Raw genomic sequence first — 25723 nt, forward strand, 5'->3', positions numbered from 1 at the left:
AGAATTCTGCCTTGCCCAAGGCATGCCAACGGATTAGCCTCCATAATGGAACACCAGCCCCATGACTGCGCTGAAAAAAACGTCCCTGCCATTAAAAAAATGAAATACACAGGTTTGAACAAAGCCAGAAGGAGGGAGAAGCCCAACCTGGAAAACACGCTGGAGAAAACTGGCTAATATTTGCACCAGCAGCTCTTTAGGGAGCACAGTCTTCTGTGTTAAGACTGCCCAAACATTCAGAGCAGCCTAACATCCATCATCCCCTAATTTCAGAAGAAGGCGAGTTGCTAAACAGGGCAGAAGGATCTGGGGCACAGCAATCCCGACTGTGATGTCTTTTTGGCATGAGTCGAAAACCTTTTTATTCACGGAGGTTTTGTTTTATGCTCTCAGGTTTTAAACTTTGTGCTTTGCTTATTGAAACACAGTTTCAGCCTCCGGGTACTTTAGCCTTCTAAATATTTCATCTGAGCTTTGCATTTTATTCCTGCACTATTTACTATTGAAAGAACAGTTCCTTTGGGAGTTGTCAACAGAATAATTTATTAACCGCCAATCCTCCAAATCCAGTGTTTTCACCTGCAACGTTTCTGCTGCTTATCGCCGCCACCCGCAGCAGCCACAGCACCAGGAAAATAAGAATGAGAAACCGTTCAGGACTGAACGGAGGAAGCTCCGGGTCTTCTTTCTTCCCAAGGAGTGCTTGAACATGCAAAGAGTTATAAAACCAGCAACAAGGGGTGGGGGAAAAAAAGTGCAAGAAAGTGAGGATCCTTTGGCCTCAGCAAAAATAAATAATAATTTTTTAAAAACTGTGTGGTCTGCCTATCTCCGTATCGAATCGGTGGGAAAGGGGGGAAACAAATAAAAATAAAACCCATCTCATGTAAAAGTAGGAACAGAGAGTGTTTTGCTAGGAAAATGAGGCTTTTTCAAGGCAAGGCATTCGGAAGTGTCTCGGAAGGACGGCAACAAGAGAGACCCCTCCGGGGCCTTGGTGGGAATACTGAGAGGGGAAGGTCACAGTTTTTCCTCCGCCAGGCGCTGCAGGCAGTGTCTCCGGTGGGAACCCTTGTTGTGCATCTCGATCACGGCGTCCCGGACCAGCTCGATGAACATCTGAGGCCAGAGCTTCTGCAAGGACTCGTATTTCATGTGGATGTCGGCGGCTTCCTTCACCAACTGCTGGATGTAGCTTTGGCAGAAGCTCTTCTTCTCCTTCAGTTCCTGCACAGAAGAACCGTGGTTGAGTGGGAAGGAGAGAGAGAAAAGGAAGGAAGGAAGGAAGGAAGGAAGGAAGGAAGGAAGGAAGGAAGGAAGGAAGGAAGGGAGGGAGGGAGGGAGGGAGGGAAAAGGAAAGAGGGAAGGAAGGAAGGAAGGAAGGAAGGAAGGAAGGAAGGAAGGAAGGAAGGAAGGAAGGAAGGGGGAGGGGAATGAGCTAATGCTCAGTCATCGTGAATTTTCCTGCTGGATTTTAAAATGAATTGTTTCATAGGAAGAAATCAGAAGTGCTCTTTCAGGCAATGGAAATTATATAAGAAACCGATCATAAAGCTGAGAAACAATTTCAACTCCATGAAATAACTCTGCTCAAGCGGCCTTTCCTCTGTAGCCTTAATTCTCTCCAGACCTCTTACCTCCTGCTTTTCCGTCTGTAAAACCCCCGAAATATAAGTCAGAACGGATCGGGTGCTGTTTTCTCCTTCAGGCTTCCGCCGGTTGTTGCCGTTGTCGCTCGCATTCCCGAATTTCTTTCCTTTGGCCTCCAAAAGAAAGCATAACTGTTTCTTCCTGGAGACAGGCGAGAGAGGGGGAAAAACCCAGATTTACGAGTCTATCAAATCCTATCGCGGATTGAGACACTTTCGTTTGCTTATGGGGATCTGATTTATTCGTCCCCTGCCTGTGTGGCCTTCTTTCTCTTTTGTGCCAGAATTTCAGAAGTGCAATTATTTAGGACAGGCAGTACCTGTCACGCGTGTGGGACAAATACGATTTGTGAAACGATCTGCCAAACAGTTAAGAGGAAAGGAGGGATGACCTCTAAAACCAAGGAAGGGAGAAAGAGAGCTCAAATAGGAGTGAAAAATGAAAAACAAGAACCAGATAATAAACCTTTCAAAGCCTTTTGTTCAGGTTGGACAGAGGAGAGTAGCTGCACTGCATATCCAGAGATACTGAATGCATACAGGCAGTTCTCGACTTACAAACATTCGTTTAGCGACTGCTCCAGATCCCTCTTTCCCTCTGTCTTCTTTTATCCTCCCTCCCCCCCTCCCTTTTATCCTTTCTTCCTTCCTCCCTCCCTCCCTTCTTTTATTCTCCCTCCCTCCCTCCTTTTCTCTTTCCTCCCTCCCACCTTCCCTCCCTGCCCCTTTGCTCAATCCCACTTGTTTACCTGCAATCTCCCAGCAGCGAGATCAGGCGGTAGTAGGGCACATTGGAAGATGCCACGTAGGCCAAGATCCCAAACAGTCTTTCAGCCATGATCATATCATTCTGAGTAACCTGCAGAGGAGGAAGAGAGAAAAATAATGAAGAGGGAAGTCAGAGAGGCCAAAGTAAAGCAGCTTCAACCCAAAATGTATGGATAAAGTTCAGACAGGGACTTCTGGAGGCCCCTCAGCTCTTGTGTGAGAGACAGGACAACCGAGGCAATTAATCAGCAGAATTAACCATTAGTGGGTGGGAGGGAAGTGGCCTCCAGAAGTTGTGGGGGCTCCATCACTGGAGGCGTTTAAGAAGAAACTAGGCAGCCATTTGTCTGGAATAGTATAGGGCAGTGATGGTTAACTTTTTTAGTGCCAAGTGCCCAAAATGCAATGCGAGTGGCCCCCACGCATGCCCATGCCCTCCACACACCCTATTTTGGCCCTGGAAAGCCTCCTGCACCAACCTCCACCCCCGTACATGTGCATGCATGTCCCCTGCATGTGCCCGCCCCCCACGCATCACAAAAGACCAGCTGGTTGGTGGGAAGTGCCCGTCCATGTACAGTGGAGCTGGGCTGGGCCGACGGCTGGCATGCCCGGAGGGAGAGCTCTGCCTGCCACCTGTGGCACGTGTGCCATAGGTTCACCATCAACCAATAGTTCGTCAAACTATTTACTAAGTCTGAACTACTATTAATCTTCTCATCATTCCCACCTCCCATCTCCTCCCACTTAGGACTGTATGACTTTGTTGCTTGTATTCTTACAATTGATACGTACTGATATTGTTTCCTGATTGCTTATTTGTACCCTATGACTATCCTCAAGCGTTGTACTTTATGATTCTTGACGAATGTATCTTTTCTTTTATGTACACTGAGAGCGTATGCACCAAAGACAAATTTCTTGTGCGTCCAATCACACTTGGCCAATAAAGAATTCTATTCTATTCTATTCTATTCTATTCTATTCTATTCTATTCTAATTATTATTATTATTATTATTTATTTATTTATTTATTTATTTTTATTAGTCATATTTCTATGCTGCCCACTCTCCAAGGACTCTGGGCGGTTTACACCAAAGACAGTATACTAAATAGCCTATTGCCCCCAACAATCTGGGTCCTCATTTTACCCACCTCGGAAGGATGGAAGGCTGAGTCAACCTTAAGCCTGGTGAGATTTGATCCGCTGATCTGCTGAACTAGCAGTCAGCTGAAGTAGCTGCAGTACTGCACTCTAACCACTGTGCCACCTCGGCTCTATCCTATCCTATCACGGGTATAGAGTATTGTACACAAGCAGGAGGTTGGACTACAAGACCTCCAAGGTCCCTTCCAACTCTATTATTCTGTTATATTCTGAGGCAAGATATCTATACATATTCAAGGAGGCAGGCAGTGTGGATCCTCTTAGACTTCCAAACTTGCAAAGTGTATCACATTCCCAGTGGTTCACAAATAATCAATTTAACACATTGTGTGTATCTGTGGGGGGGGGGCAGAAAGAGAGGGAGGGAGGGAGGGAGGGAGGGAGGAGAGGAGGGGAGAGAAAATAAATATATACCCATACACACAGTCTCAGGGGTACAAGAACAATCCAACGAGTTCTCAAAAAGTAATTTATGTGGAACTAAGAAAAACATCAAGAACGTTTTAGCATTTAGCATTCGAAATATAATGGCATCGTTGTTTTATATACGATTCTGGAGGACTTAAACGGAACAGTTCCCCCTTGGTGAAAAAATAAGAGTTCTTTCTTTTCTCCTTCTGGGAGGTTCCAACGGAGTTTAAGATTTTGGCTTCCTTCAACCCTTTGCTCCACGATGGACCAACGCCAAGAAAGAACTGAAAAGTAAAGCTTTGCGAATTGCAGTGCTAAATATATTTCCTACGTTTAAATGAGCGATCAGATGAAACCCCAAATTTGTGATCAATTGCAAAGCTTGTTAAAATTTGTTGCGTGTCCAGAATCAGCTTTTTTTGAAAAAAAATAAAAATACCCCGGTTACAAAAGACAGAACATCAGTGCTAAACAAACAAACAAACAAAATAAATAAATAAATAAATAAAGCAAGCAGTGGATTTCCCCCTCCCCCTCATTTCCTGACTGCACTTTGCTTTACTCCCCATTCCAATTTTCTCATGTTTTTTCCTGTTGGGATTTTCGCTCGGTTCACTCGACACATTTATTGGCTTATTTGGCAAACACATACGGACACACACGGACACGCACGCCTGACAAAGAATTTGCCCATGTCAGCAGTGCAAGTAGAGTGTGAAACCTCGTAAGAGTCGGTCGTCATTCGAACCTCAGAAAGGGGCAGTTAAATTCTCACAAATGCTTCTTCATTTGCTGTACGCCGTGAATGCATTTTCTTTGCACGAGAAACTTTTATTTATTTATTTGTTTGTTTGTTTGTTTATTATTTATTTATTTATTTATTTATTTATTTATTTATTTATTTATTTATTTATTTATTTATTATATTTCTATACCGCCTTTCTCCCGTAGGACTTAAGGCGGTGTACAGTCAAGAAAAATATAGACACACAAACATCATAAAATTGCTAATTAAAATTGTTACTTAGTTTGGTCAATTAAATAAACCCAGAATTAGATAACATTTAAAAAATCATTTGCATGTTTGTATGTTTAGCCCCGCCTGTTGGAACATCAGGGTCTTGAGAGCACGGCGGAAAGCACGGAGATCAGGGATCCTCCGTATCTCCGGGGGCAGTTCATTCCAAAGGGTTGGAGCCCCCACAGAGAAGGCCCTCCCCCTGGGAGTCGCCAGTCGACATAATTTGACTGACGGTACTCTGAGTAGTCCCTCCCTGTGAGAACGAACTGGTCGGTGGGAGGCTATTGGTGGCAAAAGACGGTCTCGTAGGTACCCAGGTCCTAAGCCATGGAGCGCTTTAAAGGTGATAACTAACACCTTGAATCGCATTCAATCGCAATCTATTGTGTGGTTGGCAAAAAAAAAAAAAATCAGGATCATCTAAAGCTAAGGGGTCTCCCAACCTTGGGCACTTTAAGACTTGTGGACTTCAACTCCCAGAATTCCCCAACCAGCTGGCTGGGGGAATTCTGGGAGTTGAAGTCTACAAGTCTTAGAAGTGCCCAAGGTTGGAGACCCCTGATCTAAACCCATCTAATTTGTACAGGAAATATATTAGCGTCCAAGACTAAATCATCATATTGCCTGACTCAAAGTGAATCACAGGTAGCCTTAGCCGTGGTTTATTGTGGCAGACAACCTCCGTCTGGAATCTTCCTTGAGCCAGAAAGGAAGAACGTGGCCTTGGAAGGCAAATGGGTTGAGGGAAGGTTAACTTCCTTACCTCCGATCCGTTGATCTTTTGCAGGTTAAAATGGTTCAGCCTGAACAGGACGTAAAACTTCCACAAGGTGAAGGCGACCACGGGGTTTCCCTGAGTCTCGACCGTTATCTGCTCGAGCCGGCGCAGGTGAGCTAAGGCGTTGAACTGCTGCAACATACTTAGGTTGGTCTCCTTGAACTTCAAGTGCTGAAAAGAGGCAAGCGGAGGAAGACGGGAGGAACGTGAGGATGTGACCCAGGTGGGTCATGAAAAGGACCCCACAACCCTCCTCCTCCTCCTCTCTGCAAACTCCACTCCCTTCTAGCACTGATGATGTTGCCTAGTTGGGTCACGAAACGTTTACAAGGAAACAACCAAGCTCAGAGAGCACCATGTACCCTGAAGTCCCCTCCTTCTTCCTCCTCTGCAAACCCCGCTCCCTTCTAGCGCAGTTGATGGCTGGGTCTTGAAACATCTGCGAGGAAACCACCCAGCTCAGAGAGCACCAAGAAGGGACTTAAGGGACTTAAGACCATTTTTCACACTTTCACACCACTGAGGGGGTCCCTTAGTCAGGTGATTTACATTCGGATCCTTGACAGCTGGTTCATATTTATGACGGCTGCAGTCTCCAAAGGTCTTGGGGGGTCCCCTTTTGCGACCTTCCATCAAGCAAAATCAATGGGGGAAGCCAGATTCGCTTAATGACTGTGTTACTCACTTAATATCTGCAGTGATTCGCTTAACAACGGTGGCAAGGAAAACAGGCAAAGCTGACTTAACAAATTTCTCACTTAGCAACATAAATTTTGGGCTCATCTGTGGTCGTAAGTCAAGGACTACCTGTGCTCGCTTTTTTTTAATTTATTTTTTTGGAAGTGTACTTGAGTTTCCTGGAAGGATCTACTCGGATCGCAGCTTTCTTCCTCTACTTCTAGGTGAACCGATCGAGGCCCGGAGGCTCTCTTAAGGCTTGCCCGGGTTGTTCAAAGAGGAGAGGCGCAACTTGCCAGAAAATTGGGGAACTTGAGCTTGAGTTTCGATAGCGCTGGAACGATTTCGTCGAAGTCGATGAAAACAAAGGAGATGGTCACGATGTTTCCCGCCGTCTGAACGCTCCAATTCCGATCCAGGGATTCCAGAGCTCCGGAACCGTACAGGCAGAGCGTGTCGCCGTCTATTTCAACCAGGTGGGACTCCAGACCAGGCACAACTTTGTCTAAAATGGTCTCCAGGGACCTGGAGAGAGAGGGGGGGGGAGAGGGAGCGGAAGAGGGGGGAGAGGGAGGGGAGAGGAAGGGGGAGAGAGAGGGAGGGGGCGATGGAGAGAGAGGGGGGAGAGAGGGAGGGGGAGGGAGGGGAAGAGCGGGAGGGAGAGGGAGGGGAGAGAGGGAGAGAGAGAGGGAGGAAGGAGGAAAAGGGAGAGGGAGGGTGAGAGAGGGAGAGGGAGGGAGGGAGACAGGGAGAGGGGGAGAGAGAATTGTTATACTGAAGCAGGGGGGAAGGGAGAGGAAGGGAAAAGAGGCTGACAATTCCTATCCAGGACTAGGAATATCCAGGTAGTCCTCAATTTACAAGTTTGTTTAGTGACGGTTCAAAGTTACAACGGCACTGAAAAAAGGGACTTACGACCATTTCTCAGACGACTGTGGCAGCCTCCCCATGGTCACGTGATCAAAATTAGGATGTTTGACAACGGGTTCGTATTTATGACGGATGCAGTGTCCCCGTGTCATGTGATCCCCTTTTGTGACCTTCTGATAAACAGAGTCAACGGGGAAGCCAGATTCACTTAAGGACCATGTTACTAACTTAACAACTGCAGTGATTCACTGAACGAATGTGGCAAGGAAGGCCGTAAAAGGGTGCAAAACTCTTTGCTTAACAGCAGAAATCTGGGGCTCCACTGTGGTTGTAAGTCGAGGACTACCTGTGCCATAACTATTTGCTGTGGGCCCTTCCCTGCAACAAGGAGGCGCCTTTATCTCACCTTCAGGGGCTCCCAGCCCTGAGATGCCTGGCGAATCTTCCGCTTTAATGATGCGGCTGGGCTCACTGCCCGCTTTGGAATTCCTTCCTTGTTCAGCACAAAATTTTTATCTCATTTTTCAGTTATCAAATATGCCGGAAAGTGTAACGTGCCCGCTTTCCTTTGATTTCTAAGCACCTTCCCCAAGTAGTCATTTAGGGAGGAATCCAAACTTTCTGCCAAAACCACTTTTAAAAAAACACACACACACACACACACACAAAACTTCACTGATTGGAATCTATTTCTGGAAATATTACCTAGACGCCACCCCGAAAACATTCAGTGTGTGTTCAATTTGTTCTTCTCCGAATTCCGCCGGGCAGATTTCCCAAGCAGAGATGAAATCTTAAAAACCTTAGCTAAACCAGGAATAATCAAAATAATTGATTTGAGTTGCACCGAGTGTGTTTTCAGGCGCTGTGTGTGTCTCCAGTTCCCTTAAATACCATGCCTGGTGCCATGCAGTGGTTGGGTGTCTGAAGGATCTGCTTCCTCGCAAATTAAAGGAATAAAAGGAAATCCATCTACTGACGACCCGTTCTTAAGACGTGTTCTTAATTTGGGACCTTTTCCTTGCAAAGCACTCGACCTTTGCTGGAATCAGGGGCTCTCTGGGCCCCTAAAGCAGGGGTCTCCAAACCTGGCAGCTTTAAGACTTGTGGACTTCAACTCTCAGACCCCTGTTCTTGTGAATGTTCAGAATGTGACTCCAACGTCCTCACAATCAGGATATAGCAATAGCAACAGCCCTTAGACTTATATACTGCTTCACAGGGCTTTTACAACCCTCTCTAAGCGGTTTACAGAGTCAGCCTCTTGCCCCCAACAATCTGGGCCCTCATTTTACCCACTTCGGAAGGATGGAAGGCTGAGTCAACCTGGAGCCTGGTGATGCACTCTAACCACTGTACCACCATGGCTCAAGGAAGGAAGGAAGGAAGGAAGGAAGGAAGGAAGGAAGGAAGGAAGGAAGGAAGGAAGGAAGGATTAGAAAGGGGGAAGGGAGGGAGGAAGGGAGGGAGGGAGGGAGGGAGGAAGGAAGGAAGGAAGGAAGGAAGGAAGGAAGGAAGGAAAGAAGGAAGGAAGGATGGATGGATGGATTAGAAAGGGGGAAGAGAGGGAGGGAGGGAGGGAGGGAGGAAGATAGCAATAGCATTTAGACTTATATACGGTGTCAGTGTTTTACAGCCCTCTCTAAGCGGTTTACAGAGTCAGCATCTTGCCCCCAACAATCTGGGTCCTCATTTTACCCACCTCGGAAGGACGAAAGGCTGAGTCAACCTTGAGCCTTGGTGAGATTCGATCTGCCAAACTGCAGGCAGCCGGCAGTCAGGAGAAGTAGCCTGCAGTACTGCACTCTAACCACTGCGCCACCCCAACTCTTGATATCGATGCTTTATGGAGGGTTGGGGCATAAGTATCCGCTGGTGGCCTGCGTCCAATTCCCAGCCTTCGGGACTGGCTGGAGCCATCGCGTTCCTCCAGGCAGCCAACCAGGGATGCCAAAGAAACCCGTGACTGGCCCACCGTCGGCTCATTTCCTAAAGGCAACAGCTACGGATTGTGTTCTCCTGCCTCGTGTGTCAAGGCAGAGAAAAGCCTTTTTTTCCCCTTCTTCTTTAAATGGTTTGATGGCTCCTGTGATTTTGATTTATAGAAATGTAACAGAAGCTCAAATATCTGGAATCTGCAGAAACCGCTGACAACGCCCTGGTTGAGCCAGGGAGGGGGGGGGGGAAGCTTTGCCTGCCGTTCCAAACCCACTCGTTCTAGGACGGTTTCTTGAATAGCACCCCTCCGGAATACGGGAGGAGCTGGAGGCCTAGGTTTTCCTGCCTGGAACAGAGTCTATCAAACTGGAAGAGAGGACCAGGCTAGCCGGGGTGGGTTTTATTTGAGCCTGTGCTTCCTGCGTGCGTGCACACCCGCTTTCGTCCGAGAGGAATGAAGACAGTTAATTCTTCCAAGGTTCTTTCCTCTGTGCGAAAGTGAATTACAGTTTCCAGAAGGAATGTGGAAACTTGCTGTGTACTTCTTCATATTTTATGAGACAGAAAAAAAAAGAGACGGGAATAATAATAATAATAATAATAATAATAATAATAATTCTTGATGGAGAATCTACTAAGAATAAACTCACTTCGGATTACCCAATTGGGTAAAAGGAAAAAAAAAATGTTCTTTTAACTGGATGGAGGAGGAAATGCCAGAAGTTCTCAGGGTGGGTGGAAGGACTGATGTTCATGGAAGCTACTCAGGAGGCAGGCTAGGCTGAAGAAATGAATTTTGTAGGGATTGGCAGATCTATTTTTTCGGTGTTTGCCTAGTTTTGGTATAAAGCTGGAGACAGCAGAGGGACAAACGGAAGTAAGAGCTGCTTTCTTAGCCCTTAAAAGAGGCTGGAAGGAACCAACATTTAGAGTCAAGGTCACCAGATGTCTTGAGGACGCCATTCAAGATATTGTGGCCCCCCTTGATGTCCCACATGGTCTACTCCACGGGTAGGGAACCATGGCCCCTTTCTTTTATGACTCATGGACTTCAACTCCCAGAATTCCTGAGCCAGCACTCTGGGAGTTGAAGTCCACAAGTCATAAAAGAAAAGGCCATGGTTCCTCACCCCTGGCCAACCCCCTGGAGATGGCCTTCTCTTAAAGCCCTTTTGCCCAACTTTATCCACTTGAAGACGTGTGGACTTCACTTCCCAGAATTCCCTGGCAGGCTGAGGAATTCTGGGAGACGAAGTCCCCACTTCTTCGAGTGGACAAGGATGGGAAACGTGGCCTCAAAGGCTTCTGCCTGGAATCCTGCGTTCTTTCGAGGTCCCTTCTCTTAAAAAGTGTTAGGGGTCACGAAGGACAGCCGTGTTGGCCCTTCCTACTCACTCACACACAAACACACAGCTTCCACTTTTAAGTCCTGAAAGACGCATTGATGCCTTTACCGCGGAGGAGTTTTTAAAAAACTCCCTGTCTGGTGTGTGTGTCTTTTTTTAAAAATAAACTTGAATAAATTATGATTATTGGCTTTGGCAAAGCAACTCAAAGCAGTGAGAAACAACCCCCTCCCCCGGGATAATTCCAGAAATTATCCTATGAATCACCAGCAGGTCGGAGTTAAGGAAGAGTTTCTCCTTAAAATAACACAGGTGCCAGAGAGAGAGAGAGAGAGAGAAAGTGAGAGAGAGAAAGAGAGAGAGAGAGAAAGTGAGAGAGAGAGAAAGTGAGAGAGAGAGAGAGAGAGATGGACTAACTGGAGGGGGGGGAAGCTGTTCCGAGGGGCCGTGTTGCCGGGAGCCGTTCATGCACAAAGAATTAGCAGCTTCACGCCGTTGGATCTGGCAGGAAACGCTTGTTTGTTGGAGAAAGAGAGCGCACAACCAGTTGTATATTTTTGTGCAATGCAGCCAGTTTGGGGGAGAGGAGAGGGGAGGAAAACCAGGATTTAAATATGGATTGGGGGGGGGGGGAGGGAATAAGAATTTCAAAATTACACGTAGTCGTCGACTTACGACCACAACGGAGCCCAACGTTCATGTCGCTAAGCGAGACATTTGTTAAATGGATTTTGCCCCATTTGATGACCTTCCTCGCCAGGGTTGTTAAGTGAATCTGGCTTCCCTGTGGAGGTCGCAAAAGGGGATCACGTGAGCCCAGGAGGCTGCAACCGTCATAAATGCGAACCAGTGGTCGAACGTTGAATTTTGATCACGTGACTGTGGGGGGGATGCTGTAATGGTCGCAAGTGTGAAAAACGGTTGTAAGTCCCTTTTTTGAGTGCCATCGCAACTTCGAACGGTCACTAAATGAACTGTTGTAAGCAGAGGGATACCTGCTGTGGTCGTAAGTCGAGGACTACCTCTTCCCTGCTAGAGGTTAGGTGAGTGTTTCTCAAGCTGGGCAGCTTTCAGAGGCGTGGACTTCAATTCCCAGAATTCCCTGCAGCCAGTCAGTCATGGCCGGCTGGGGAATTCTGGGAGTTGAAGTCCAGGCCTCTGAAAGCTGCCCAGCTTGAGAATGCCGGTGCTGCTGGAGGAAGGAGACCTTTGACTGCAAGGCCTCGTCCTGGACCGAAGTCGGCGATGCCCTACCTGCCCTCCTCCTCGGGAAATTCGCAAGCCTCATTCCTGTTGTTCTGACAGGGCTCCTCGCCTTGGAGGTGCTCCGGGTTCGAAAGCTTCAGGACGAGGCGGCTCTGCTGGACTTCCCAGTGATGGGCGATGTTGCAGATGGTTAAGCGTTTCTTCTCCTGAAAAAGGGATGGAGAGAGAACCGAGTCCAGAGCGAAGCTTCGGCGCGGGTTAAGTTGCCCGGTTTGAAAAACACCCAGTTAAAAGAGTCCAGGATGATCGTGGTTATCTCCCCTGCCAGGTTTAAGTCTAGGACACGGGAGGTACGGAGGAAGAAGAGGAGCTGGGCAGCTTTTAAAAGGTGGAAAGCTGCGTGTCCAGGGAATCCCTGAACCGCTGAGCAGTTTCGACAGAAGAGAGCGTTTGCAGCTCAGAATTGGACTGTGGGGTCCTCGGTGCTCTCTGAGCTCTGGGTTGTTGTTTTTTTTTCCCCTGACATTTCATGACCCAACGAGGTAATATTATCAGTGATACAAGGGAGTGGTGGTGGTGGAGGAGGAGGAGGAGGAGGAGGAGGAGGAGGAGGAGACTGTGGGGCTCTTAGTATTCTGTGAGCTCCGGGTTTTTTGCAGATGTTTCATGACTCAACTAGGTAACATCATCAGTGCACTAATGGATGATGTTATCCAGCCTGGGAATGAATGTCTGCAAGAAAACCACCAAACCCAGAGAGAACTAAGGACCCGCAGTTTTGAGTTTGTGGAAACCTGGCCACTGTAGGGCTGTTACAGGAGGAGGAAGCAGGCAGTGAAGCCACATTGAGTGTGAAGGAGACAGTGATGGATGAGCATAACCTGTCTCTACCACCGTAAGAAAGAAAAGGCCCTGAGCTGGGAGATAACCAGGAATCGAGGTTTGTTAGCTTGCAGCGTCGTAAAGATACCTTTAACAAAGTCTGCCTGTGACTTTCACGCCTCTTCTCTTCCTCTTTTCTTAGGGCAATGGATGCCAGGCGCCGTTCTTCTTCCTGGAGTCAAACACAAACAAAAGACAAGCACCCAGTTTCCCCCCAAGGCTCGCAAAATAAGACAAGGGGTCCATTAAAATCACCAATCAATGCCTTTTTTATCAAGAGTACGACTCCCTAGTATGATTTTCCCCACCCAGGAAAGGACTCGTCTGCCTCCATTATTCTATCCTGGCAAGATGGATGATCCTTTCGTTTTAATGGGGAATTTACCAGAGGGAAAGGAATATTATAGTCCCTTAATATAAATGCTGCAAAACACTGCAAATAGAAAGAAGCATTCGGCTTCTTTTTCGGCTGGCTCTTAAGCCACACGAGAGGAAAGAACAGGGAAAAGTTTTGAGAATTATAATAACTGGACAACAATCATTTTTATACCATTACATATCAGTCCCTCCCAGCATCCAAAATGGTTTTTCTGTGTCTCCCAGGAAAGAAATCCTCAAAATGCACTTATTTTGAACTTTCCGCTGCAATTCTTCGCAACGGGAGAAACGCTTCTCAGAAAGATCGATTAATATTAAAAGGGTTTTTCTCATGTTTCAGTCCTATACCGGTTATCTTTTAGAAGGTTTGTTTTAAAATAACTGCAACCATCCCGAATGGCTCTCATGCCAGATTTGCTTCTGAGTAAGAGGTTTGTGGCCTCAGCTGGCTGGAAGGCTGAATCTGAAGGATTCTAAGCAGGAATAATTGGCGCCTAACCCCAAATGTGTACTGGTATTGCTAATTTCTTTCCGCCTGCTCTCTGTCCCTCCTCCCCTATTTGATTTGCAAGATCTTTGGGATATGGATCAGAGGTGGAATCTACTTACCTTCCCTACCGGTTCGGAAGTGTGCGCGTGCGCGCGTCTCATGCAATTTTGGACCCTCTGTGCATGCGCAAGGTCTTCTGCGCATGCGCAGAGGGTCAAACCAGGACCCTCTTGGTTAAAACCAGGAAGTAATGACATCTGGGCGGGTGGGCGGAGCCTTGTGCTGTCACTACCGGTTTGCCGAACTGGTGCGAACAGGTAGCATTTCACCCTTGATATGGATCTACAGACTGAAGATCAGCAGAAGCTGGGGACATCTCCCTCCCAAGCCCTTCTCTCCCCATGCAAATGCTTGTAAGGCAGAGGTCTTCAAACTTGGCAGCTTTAAGATTTGTGGATTTCAACTCCCAGAATTCTCCAGCCAGTATAGCTTCTGGGAGTTGAAGTCCACAAGTCTTAAAGCTGCCGAGTTTGAAGACCTCTGCCTTATAAGCATAAAGCAAGGATCAACTCTTCTATTGGGTTAGTGGTGCCCCCTAATGGGCATCATGCACCACATCTCGGCTGGACCCTTTCAATTCCAGGTAAACTCAAAACAAGTTTCAAGTCAGAAGCGTCGGAAGCCGGGGCCCTTGGGTTAAAAAATAAAATAAAAATAAAATCTAGGCAAGCAGGCTGGGGAATTCTGGGAGTTGAAGTCCACCAAGTTGTGGGAGATTGAGGAAGGCTGTACTAAGCTCGTTGCTCTAAAAATGCTATAGAAATTAATAGAAGACAATGGCTAATTAAACTGTTGGAAGATCTTATTTAAAAAAAAAAAAAACTTGCTTATTTAAAAGCTCAGCCAGTGGCGGCTAACTCAAGGCCTCGTGCTGCAGTCTCATCGTGACTTTATATGGCCTTAGAGAAAATCCTTTCTTCTGCCCTGAATTTCAGCAATGGCTTGCCTCCCCAGATTCAAAGGTGGTTTGGCGTTTCCCGCCCACCTTACGGCTGTCAAAGTGTTTTGTTTCATTTAAAATTCAATGTAAATCTGCTAAATTAAGAACTGTGGGTTCCTTGTTGGTGACTGAGCTGGGTCGTTTTCTTGCAGACGTTTTGTGACCAGGCTGGGTAACATCATCAGTGCTTGTTAAGGACTGCATTGGAAAAAAAAAATTTGGAGGGGGAGAGAATTTTTATCCTGGTTTTCTTTTTTGAGGACGAGGATACCCTAAGAATGCTGAATGGAGACCTCAAAACTTGGAAACTGCTGGAAACTCTTCCCAAGGGTCCTGTGTCCTTACTGTGATTTTTTTCATATCCAGCTGTCGGAGCTGCATCATATGGTGGAGAACGGTTGGCTTGTACCATGCCTCCTGCGCTATGGGGTTGCCATCTAGGGTGAGTTCTGAAATGGACGCCGACTCCGCCAGGCACAGGATGTCTTCCACGCTGAACATAAAGGGGGGGGGGGGAAAAAAAGAAGAAACCATGGTGGCTAAATGCAGGCCCACAACCTTGGACAGCTGCAGCTGCTTGGACCGACTTGTCTTAGAAGAATCTCACAGCAACCAAACCCTCCCGTTACATGAAGGTGCATTTTGGTAACAGCTGTCAGTATTACTTGGCGTTTACCTGGGCTCTTCATTTACCTATTTATCTACCCCGTTGAATCACGCGTGGTGTAATATTCGAGATAATGGGATCTCTGAACAAGGCATTCTGCTAAAAGAATGGGGCTAAGGGGACGGACGTCGAAGCAAGGAAGTGGTTGGGGGAAAAATGCAGGAGGGCTTTAAGGAACTTTCGGCAACTTTTTTAAAACGTCTGGATTTCAACTTCCATGCTGGCCGCGGAATTCTGAGAGCTGAAATCCACACCCTGATAGCTGGGGAATTCTGGGAGTGGAAATCCAACCTGGCTGGGGAATTCTAGGAGTTTTAGTCCAACCTGCTAGCTGGGGAATTCTGGGAGTTGAAGTCTTCTGGGAATGCTTCTTGCCTGGATTACCTCACAAGGCTGACATCCACCCATCATTCATTCACGGAAGTACATTTCTCCCTTAGCAAAAGCCAAGGACTCTCAATACGGCTGACCTAAGCATGATTTCTGGGCTAAAGTAGGACAGAATGAAAAGTCCAAACACTGGAACCGGGAGGCCACCTTCAAACCACGTTCTCCCCTGGGCCACCCTTGAGACCACTTAGCAGGGCCTGGAATCAGGGTTGCCAGGAAGCGACTGCTCGTTTGCCAAGTCAGCAACCCCCCCTCCCCCCCTGCCAAGGGCTGGGAAATCTGCATGGTGGCCAACTGCCAGGATGCAGCTACGAGGCAACCTATGCCAAGGAGTTTTCCAGGTCCACAAGAGCCCCACCTCCATCAGAGCATTCCCCAAATTCCTTGGGTCAGGTCCCACACCGGAGTAGGGGCCTCCAGCCTCAGAGAGTGGCCGAGACAGTTGTGGAGTGGGGCTGCAGGACCTTGGAAAGCTCTCTAAGATACAACCTAGGAGAGCAGAGATGAGCAAGAGAATCGAGATCCATTTCATTTAATTCTCCTTTTTTCTCAACTTTCCATTTCCAGTGCAGCTGCCCCCACCCCCAAGTTTGAACCATTTTGCTCCTATATTTTAGCACCCAGAGAATGTGTCCAGTACAGGATTTTCCCAATATATGCCTTTTTGCCACTGAAACACCCACGAAAGGCAAAGTTAACCTTGCTTTGAGTGAATGGCATGAAATCTGCACGTCTTTACTCTCAGGTAGAATAGGAAGATTATTTTGGCTGAACTCTGCTTCAGAGTTGGGTTTTTTAAAGTAAATGGTACCTTTTTTTTTTTAAAGAAAATAAGTCTCTTTTTTGTTTGTTTTTTTTAACAAAAGACTCACGTCGCTATTACAGCTTCTTTCATCTTTCTTCCCTCCAGGTATTTCAGTGGCTTAAAGTTTACAGAAGCTTCAAGAAACATTCCTCTCCCTTCGCAATCTGAGGGCTCCCCCTCCCTTCCAAAGAAACCTGGGCCCTGCCCCACCTCTTTTCCAAGGGCAGCCTCTTGGCTAGGCAAGCAAAGCCCAACGTGGCTAGAGGAAGTCTCACCAAAGTGCCCAGGTGCAACTTGGCAAGTGCCAGGCGGGAAGGATGATGTCAGCCAGACCAAAACAGAAAATGATCTTCTGCAGAGCTCGCCTCCCACTGCAAGCAAACCCAAGCAAACCTGCAGCCTTTCCACCTCAATACCCATCAGAATAAAAGGCTGTGTGGGTCTCTCCCGTTTGTGTGGGGGTACCTGCATTCAGCACGCAACGACTGAAGCATCGTAGCCCCCCCAAAGCCCCTAAGATGTGCAAGAGTGATAGGATCAGATGCAGCTACTTGATACTGCCGGGTTTAAAGCAAGGGAGTATGTTAAATCCCGAACATAAGTTTTCTTTTCCATTTTTCTGCAATGCAATAACGAAACAGATCGCCTGAGGTGGTGGTGGCTTTTCGGCTGGAAGGATTGAAAGCTGTGTTCCTCAACCACAGGAACTTTAAGAGAGGTGGACTTCAACTCTGTATTGGCTGGGGAATCCTGGGAGTTGAAGTCCACCCCTCTTAAAGTTCCTGTGGTTGAGGAACTATGCTTTAAACAGAGGCTGGATGTTTATCTATTTAAGGAAGCCGTGATAATGAATTCCTGCACTGGACAAGGGGTTGGGATAGATGATCTTCAGCATCCCTTCCATTCTAGGGTTTGCCTAGAACATTAAAGTCACAAAATTGTCCCAGAGGGATGCAATTTGAAATGCAACAGACATGGGTCAGCGTTACAAGCCAGTCAGATCCGTGTTTGTTCTGTATCTGCAGTAGAAGGACACCCCCCCCCCAAGTGCCCAACTAGTTTTGAGAGGGTGAGAATCAACTCTTCCCTGCCTGTTGCCCCCACCCCACGTCACTCACTCACTCACACAGACGATAGGGGCCTGGCTGAACATCTGATGATTATAAAAAGAGACCGGAAGATTTAACAAAGACTGAGCAGAGCATATTAAATCTGTCACGCTGGGGAGGGAACTTGCAATCATCAAGAGGTGTTGCAGTACAGAATTAGATTTACACACCCACACAAATAAGACACTGCAGAAAAAGAGAGAAGAACTGGCCTCCCTCCTACTTCAAGGGATGGCAGCATTCTTGACAAGGGCGAAAAGAAAATGGGTTCGCCCCGAGGAACAGCAGGCATTGTAGCTAACAAAGACGAAGCCTGACAGCCTGCACAGCTGGAACCCAAGAACTTCAGTTAAGGAAAACTCCGTCTGTTTCAAACCTGTAGGAAGGAGGATGGGCTGCGAATGCTAAATCCCTTCTTGGCACCGTTTTGTACAAGGGGCATCAGACTGACTCACAACAGATCATCTTGAATCCGAAGAATCGGGGAGCAGATTCTTTCTCTCTGGATCCATTAGGATCCTATCTTTTTCCACCTCCCCTTTGAAGAACCGAAACTCCCAACCAACAATAAGCCGGTGAAAGAGAAGCAGAGAACTTCCCGTCTGTCGCTTTAAAAAGTGGAAGACATATGCTTGGTTCAGGATCTTTACCAAGTTCTACACCGTCTGTGGAGATTCGCAGTCAATCCAGGTCATGCTTGTCCTAAAGTTGCTTTTTCCAAAGACAGCTGGACCAATTGACTTTTGGAAAAAGGACCTTTGGGACAAGTTCCACATTCTGACACTTTTTTTTTTTTTTTTTTGGAACCAGTTAGATCAAAAGCCCCTTTGGGAAAGATTTGGAGCCGATCCCCGGAGGACGAAAGGATCTCGAGCGCTGAGAGAGAGACCGAAAGGGCGCATCGGGGCTTACCAAGAGATGTTGTTGAAGCTGAGGAAGAGACGCTGCAGGCTAGGCAGGGTGTCCACATCTTTCTAAAAGGAGATGGGAGGAAGAGTCGGCGTCAGAGGCCAAGCGGGCAGGGAAGGCAGGACTCCCGAGCAGGCAGTCATGCCCGTTTCCTTCCTTCTGATGGGAGGAGACTTCCCTGGCGCAGGTCGGAATGAAGGCAGAGCCCTCTCGGGGGAGGGGAAAACCCCCGCTGTGCAGCTGGAGACAGGGTGAAGGCGGAGAAGAAGAGAGGGGTGGGGAGGCAGATCGGGGTGCCAGACACAGCAGCTGCTCTCTCTCTGTCTGAAAGCCGGCCGGCTGGCTTCTCTCTCTCTCTCTCTCTCTCTCTCTCTCTCTCTCTCGTTCAAGCTCTCTCTCTCTCTGGTGCTGTCTCAGCATTTGGGGTGGGGGGTGGGGAGCACGGTGCGCAAGGAGGAGGGGAGGGGAAATGTGCCGCAATGAACAGCAGGCAAAATAAAACAGGGCTGGAGAGCCATGTGGCTCTTCCTGCATCAAACTGCTAAGTCATGCATGCAGCCTCCCACCGGCCGGCGTGACTGCAAAGAGACGGGGTTTTTAAGACATTACAGCTGTTTCCCTTTCTTAGGGAACAGAGTCCGGAAGGGAAAAAGAAATGGATAATTTCCCATTTTGCAAAGGAATGGCTTGTCTGCCGTCTCGGAAACACTTAAAGAACTGTGTTGCGGGGGGGGGGGTGTGGAAGGAGGAAAGGGAAGAAGAATAACAGACCTTGGAGGTCTTCTGGTCCAACCCCCTATAATATTTGAGACAAACAGACGTCCAATCTCTTCTTAAAAATCTCTAGTGTTGGAGCAGAAACATTTTGCAAACTACAGATCAGGCTAAAGGTCTATGGAGATTCTCAGTCATCCAGGTCAAAGGTGCTTTTTCAAGAGGCAACCTGACTTTCTGGTTTTTCTTTGAAGACGTTTCGCTTCTCATCCGAGAAGCTTCTTCAGCTCTGAGCCCGAGGACACAGATAAATCTCCAGGTGGCCTCAAGGACTCCATCTAAAAGGATGCAAATGGCCAGCTGCCTTGGAAGGAATATAAATCTTTCCATTCCTCACCATCCAAGTCAGAGCTGAAGAAGCTTCTTGGATGAGAAGTGAAACGTCTTCGAAGAAAAACAAGGAAGTCCAGTTGCCTCCTGAAAAAGCACCTTTGGGAACCACAGATCAGGATGTTTGGGAGCAAAAGGGCATTTTTTTTCCCCTCTCTGGTGCCAAGGAAAACCCCTTTAAGGAACAAGTCGGGTTCAGCTGAGCGAGACCTTACCACCGATCTGATCTTGTTGTAGCGGAGGTTGAGTTCCAGCAACGAATCCAGACCACTGAGGTTTTCGGCGTGGGTCATGCAATTTCGGGCAAGGTTCAACATTCGGAGATCTTTTAAGTGACTGAGGTTTTCTATGACAGAAATCTGGGAGGAGGGGGGGCGGGTGGGGGAAGAGTTACTATTTGACCCACTCGTTTCCCTCCCAACACCGCCATCAATGAATGATCCGGTTAAGTTAGCAATTTACCTTCTGTGATTCAAATGACATATAAAGCAGTGTTTCTCAACCTTGGAAGCTTGAAGATGGGTGGACTTCAACTCCCAGAATCCTGGCTGGGGGATTCTGGGAGTTGAAGTTCACCCATCTTCAATCTACCAAGGTTGAGAAACACTGACATAAAGGGATGTTGTAGAAATGAACTTGTCCAGTGTCCATTATTTAATTAGAACACGCTTATTCCCTTAAATGTCCCCAACTGGCCTATAAAGGACAGTAACACCTAACCTGAAGAGAGGTTGGTTTCTGGCTTCCCACCCACCCAGTTCATCCCAGTTTAAATCTCCCATCAGTTAAGCACCTGACCAAACCATGTCCCTTTATTAGAACAGGGCTCTCCAAACATGGCAGTTTTAAGACTTGTGGACTTCAACTCCTTGCTGGTCGGAGAATTCTGGGAGTTGAAGTCCACAAGTCTTAAAGCTGCCATGTCCTAGAATTAATAATTTATCAGAGGAGGTGCCACCAGATTCCTGCTAATTTTGGGCTGCCGCAGAATAATACACCTCTCCTCCTACACTGTAGAGAAAGTGAAACCTGGAACAGCTGAAACCGAGACACTCTCTGGTATCTCTTTTACCCCCAATCCTTGGACACTCTCTTCTCTTTACTCAGGTTGTAGGGAAGGAGTAGTTCCTACTAACAGCCAGCTAACAGTTACTTCCCAACCCAACTGCCAAAGCATTGGTGAATCCTACCTGATTGCCGTGAAGATCCAAGACATCAAGGTTTACAAGATTATCCAGGTTGGAAATTCTCCTTATTCTGCAACGGCATTTGAAGTTGATGGAAGAGGAGAAAAAGGAAAATCCATTATGGTATCGATCTAAGAAGAGCTGGGCCAGATGACAAGAAATTCTTTAGAGCTGAAGAAGCTTCTTGGATGAGAAGGGAAACGTCTTCAAGGAAAAGTCCAGCTGCTTCTTGAAAACACACTCTCACCAAACTGAAGCATCTCTAACCATTGAAATGTCTTTGAATATTATTAGCTCAGGTCGGTAGTTATGCTGTTGGTTTGCACTCCAAATTGCTTGGCAGTTTGGTTGCTCTGAACCTGAACTCTGAACTGGTTTATTACCAGTTTGCTCGCTGCGCTTGCGCAGTGCACATCACACACCAAATGCGAGATGCGCGCACGCAGTGCACGCCAAAAGGAGGCATGCGGTAAGTAGAACAGGGAGCATTTCACCCCTGCTTCATCCCCATTCAAGGAGACATCTTCAGTGCTCTATGAGACAAGCACAATCCACAGCGCACTGAAGATGTCTCCTCGAATGGGGACGAAGCATTTGCAACCAAACTGCCAAGCAATTCAGAGCTCAAACCAACAACGTAACTAACCATCTCCCGGAGCTCAGAAACGAAACAAGTTCTGCTTAATCTAGACTGGATATCTGCAGCCAAAGCAGAATTCTACCAAAAGTGGCTGAACTCAGCTCACGAAATAAAACCTGCCATAAGAATCCCGCTTTTCCGATTTCTTTTACCTGTTATTTCCCAGCGAAAGGACCCGGAGACACCTCAGGGTAGAAAGGCCGCTGATTTCTTCAATCTGGTTGTCGTACAAGTCTAAGTAAATCAGGTGCTGCAAGTTGGAGATGTTCTGGATTCGAGTGATGAAGTTGTGCTGGAAGCTCAGGAGGCGAAGGTGCTCTTCCCCGTCGATGATGGGACAAACGGTCAGCTTCTGCCTGAGAAGGGAGTTCCAGATAAAGTTCTAAGAAGGGAAGGGGTTAGCTAGTGGCCCAGGGGGTCACTCTAATCATGACCCTAGGCCAGGGGTCTGCAACCTTAAACACTCAAAAGAGCCATTTGGACCCATTTCCCACAGAAAAAAAAAAAACACCGGGAGCCACAAAACCCTTCCTGTGCCTGACTATTTCTTGAGTGGCCAAAAAACTAGCATATGTAGTTGAACTAAACATTCTGTTTTCTTCTGAAATTTTTCTTTTCTTGGATTTATCTATGGCTGGCCTACCGGGGGTTGAAAAGCTCAATAAATAGCATGCCAGTGGGTGTTGCACATTGGCGGTTGTGACACATATTTTAAGTGACAGGGAGCCGCAGCAGAGGGGTGAAAGAGCCACATGCGGCTCCAGAGCCACAGGTTGCTGACCCCTGCCCTAGGCCAGGGTTTCTCAACCTTGGCAAGCTTTAGGCAATGTGGACTTCAACTGCCAGAATTCCCCAGCCAGCTGAAACGAAAGTGAGGCTCCAACAAAACGAATCATACCCCCATTCCTAGATTTTCAAGATTTGAAACAGTACCCAATGTTTTAAAAAATTGTAAAAGCTAAGGAAGAAGAGGGTGAGAGGAAAAAGGGAAGGTGGCAGACTGGAGAAGGAAAACGAGAGCAAGCCTGCTAAAATGAAAGTCTTCCTAAATCCCCAAATCCACCTATTAAAGCAGAATATAAATTGCAACCTTTTGTTAGTCCCTGGTAGAATTCCGAATTCCCAGGGGCACAAAGGCTGCAGATGTTTGCAGCCAATGTCCAGCTGCAAACACCTGCAACAAGAACAGTTTCCCCTCCCCCGTCCTTATTTTTTACCTTTCAAGGGTCATCCGGTCCGAAAGCTGGATTTTCTCTTCTGCCGAGCGGAACACCAAAGGAAATCCTGTGATCCCGTAAGCATTATTATCTAATGAGGAGGGAAAATGAAAACTTTTCAACGACCAACATTTGGACCATTTTTAAATCCAGGGCAGCCCTTGTAGTCTCCGATAGGAGATACTGGCTTTATCACAAAGGAAGGGACCATCATGGTCAAAGGCATCAGGCTAGAATCAAAGGGCTGGAAGGGACCTTGGAGGTCTTCTAGTCCACCCCCCACCCAAGGCCCTGTCCTCCCATAAACTGGGGCATCATGAGCTCTAGTTCCCCCTTAACCACAAAGCCAACTGGGTGACCTTGGGCCAGTCATTTTCTCTCAGCCCTGGGAAGCAGGCAAGGGCAAAGATTTAGTGATGGTTTAGAGCAGAGTTTCTTCAACTTGGAAAGGTTCCAATGTGCATGGGCTTCAATTCCCAGAAATCCCCGCCTGGTTTGGACCATAACTGCATTAGCCCTGCCGATTTGCAGAATTACCTGGGCCATTTGCACTGACATTGTGGCAGCCCTGTTGAACTCGGCACTTCAAAGGGTTTGGAAAAGAGCCGTCTCCGCAGACTGTGAGGGAACCCTGACCGTATTTCACTTCCAGGTTAGGGATATCGACAAAATTAGCTGCGATGGGGATGCAGGCTTTTTTACTCCGTGACAAAGGACTTAATCTTCCATCTGCTAGAAGGGGGGTGGGGAGGTGGAAGAAAAAGAAGGATTATTTATCAACAGCAAAAGATTAATATCAAATTTTAAAGTCTTTCAGACTCCTGGGCATAAGAGCCTCTGAAAATATCCGGGCTGACTATTTCCCTATTAGTTTCCTCTTTTGCAATCTTACATGCTGTTGCATTGTTAGCAATCTTGATTTTGACAGCGATTTTTCCCCAAAAAATACCTAGTTTTCCAGGATGGTTTTTTTCAAGGTCGTGCTGCAAGAAACGGTTGTGGAGATAAGGCTGTTCTTTCTGCAATCTCAGTTCCAGCTGCAATAGAAAACGTCAGAAGGGAAAATGCATTATGCACCTTACAAAAACCCAAAAATAAAAAGGATTCTTCCAAGAAACATGGAGATTATGAAACACGCAAGATTTTAAAAGGAGTGGCTGCTTACAGTGAAACCATTCCCACTCATTGATTGGCCCTTATTAATGCTTCTTTATTTAAGGTAGTTTTATTAATTCCAACACAGGAACGAATGTGTTTGGGAAGTTGTAAAATGTGCTCTCCACAACACAAAGCATGCAAGAAGCGTAAGCATAAAAAGAGCAAGAGACAGCACATGTACGCACCCACAGCAGAAGACATCACAAAACACCAATTCACTACACAACTTCAGTCGGGACCTCGGGGGGGGGGGGGTTCTCTAAATGTTTATAATAAAAATTCAAGTCTCACAGCTCTGGTTCTTTCGGCCGACGATGTACTTTGGAGAACCAGCTGAACTCCGTAATTGTTGGCCTGCGAACAAGAAAGGAGAATTAATCGCCTCCAAGGATCTCACATTTAAAAGAGGAACAGGCAGGAGAGCATTTCACCTTAGCCTTGTTTTAGGTAAATGGGGTGAAAAGGGTTGCTAGAAGAATGCATGCATAAAATAGGAGGCATTTCATTCCGGTGGCCTTTGGAAAACCCCACATTTTTTTTCTAAGAAATGTATTTGGTATATTTATATAGCTGTCTGTCTCACCTGGGTGACCCTGAGGGGGTTGGAAGCACAAAGCAATAGGATGAAATGAACAAAAAGATAGCAGAAATCTATGACAAAGCATGAAAACAAAATACAAAAATCAAATCGAAAAGTCAAATCAAACTTAGACTCCTAAATGAAAATGGGGAAAAAAAATAGCATTAAAAAATAGTTAAAAACAATGAAGGTTAATAATAATAATAATAATAATAATAATAATAATAATAATAATAAACCATTGAATTAAAATGATTAAATTTTTTAAAAGGTTAAAAATCAATCAAAGTAAAAAAAATGAGACAAATAAAGATGAGACAATAAAAAAAAACCATGAAAATAACGAAAGGTTAGGATAAAAAATGTAAAAAATGTAAAAACGTAAAAAATGTTTTTAAAAAAAGGTAAAAAAGGTTAAAAAAAGGTAAAAAATGAAAAGCAAAATTATTTTTGGATTATTATTTTTTTTTAAAAAAAGAAATTAAACAAATGACCAGGTGGGGGGGAGGGAGGGAGGAGCTACACTCACAATGGCCTTTCCCAGCAGGGGAAGGACTACAGCCCCCATGCTGCAAGGCCGCGGCTGCGCTCCATGGGACCTGTAGTTCACGGGCCCCCCTCGCTTACCGAGACGGTGTGGCCCGGCCTCCCCACCCCGGCGGGCCTGCATTTGCTGGGCACCATGGCAACCGCCCTCGCCGCCGCAACAAAGCGCGGAAGTGGCCGCCGCCGCTCGCGCGCTCCGCCCGGAAGCCGCCCCGGCAGTTGCCGTGGCAACGCCCGCTTCCGGGGACGCTTTCCAGGAGCGCAAAGGGGATGCGGGCTCGAGGCATGACACACAGGCACTTCGGGTTCCCAGTGGGTGGTCCGTGAGGGGAAAAAAACGAACTGATTTCCCCCCCCCCTCAATACGCCGTCCTAAATGAACCGGACGTTTCCGTTGCAATGGGGAGGGGGGAGGGGAAGAGAGAACGCCTTGGGCCGAGTCGCTGCGTGGGGGGGGGGGGGGGCGGGGGGGGACACAGGTTGCAATTCGAGTGGGAGAGCAACGGGGGCCGCGAATGAGCCCATGCACGGGCCCGCCAGCCTGGATTGCCAGGCGGGAGAGTAGCCTACTCCTGCTTTGCTACTTGTAGGGTCGAGTTGCCTGCAGAAGCCACGATGGGCAGATGATGGTTAGCTTAGCATCCTCTTTATGGGGTCCCGCGACACACAAAAGCTGGGTTTGCCTTGTGCCAAGCCGAGTTCGCAAGAAATGCTAAGCACGGATGGAGAGTTTGCTCAGACCAAGCATTGACAGTTAAATCTCAGTTTGCCTGAGGTTCACCTTCGGCAGTTCCCACGACCTGCTAAGCAATCCTAGGCTCCGCTTA

The 25723-nt window shown here is 47.1% G+C and overlaps 1 protein-coding gene across 2 annotated transcripts; it reads right to left on the reverse strand.

The window, feature by feature from the left end:
• Positions 1-518: 518 nt before the first annotated feature.
• On the reverse strand, positions 519-25135 carry LRRC49 (leucine rich repeat containing 49). Of its 2 annotated transcripts, none has more exons than XM_034409435.3 (17): positions 24978-25135; positions 24062-24124; positions 23562-23649; positions 23150-23344; positions 22613-22703; positions 21548-21751; positions 20759-20825; positions 19784-19927; positions 18468-18529; positions 14930-15077; positions 12805-12888; positions 11883-12040; positions 6771-6999; positions 5782-5967; positions 2399-2508; positions 1638-1791; positions 519-1227 (listed from the first exon to the last, which is right to left on the reverse strand). In XM_034409435.3, exons 1-17 carry the CDS (start codon positions 25032-25034, stop codon positions 1021-1023), a joined length of 2247 nt encoding a protein of 748 aa, XP_034265326.2. In that variant the 5' UTR covers positions 25035-25135; the 3' UTR covers positions 519-1020. The 2 variants fall into 2 exon arrangements, with proteins under 2 accessions (XP_034265326.2, XP_034265327.2); XM_034409436.3 differs by having other exon boundaries at positions 23150-23341; positions 24978-25127.
• Positions 25136-25723: the final 588 nt, after the last annotated feature.

The sequence above is a fragment of the Pantherophis guttatus genome, chromosome 13, assembly GCF_059756535.1.
Source record: "Pantherophis guttatus breed Tessera chromosome 13, ASM5975653v1, whole genome shotgun sequence".
Classification (NCBI taxonomy): Eukaryota; Metazoa; Chordata; class Lepidosauria; order Squamata; family Colubridae; genus Pantherophis; species Pantherophis guttatus.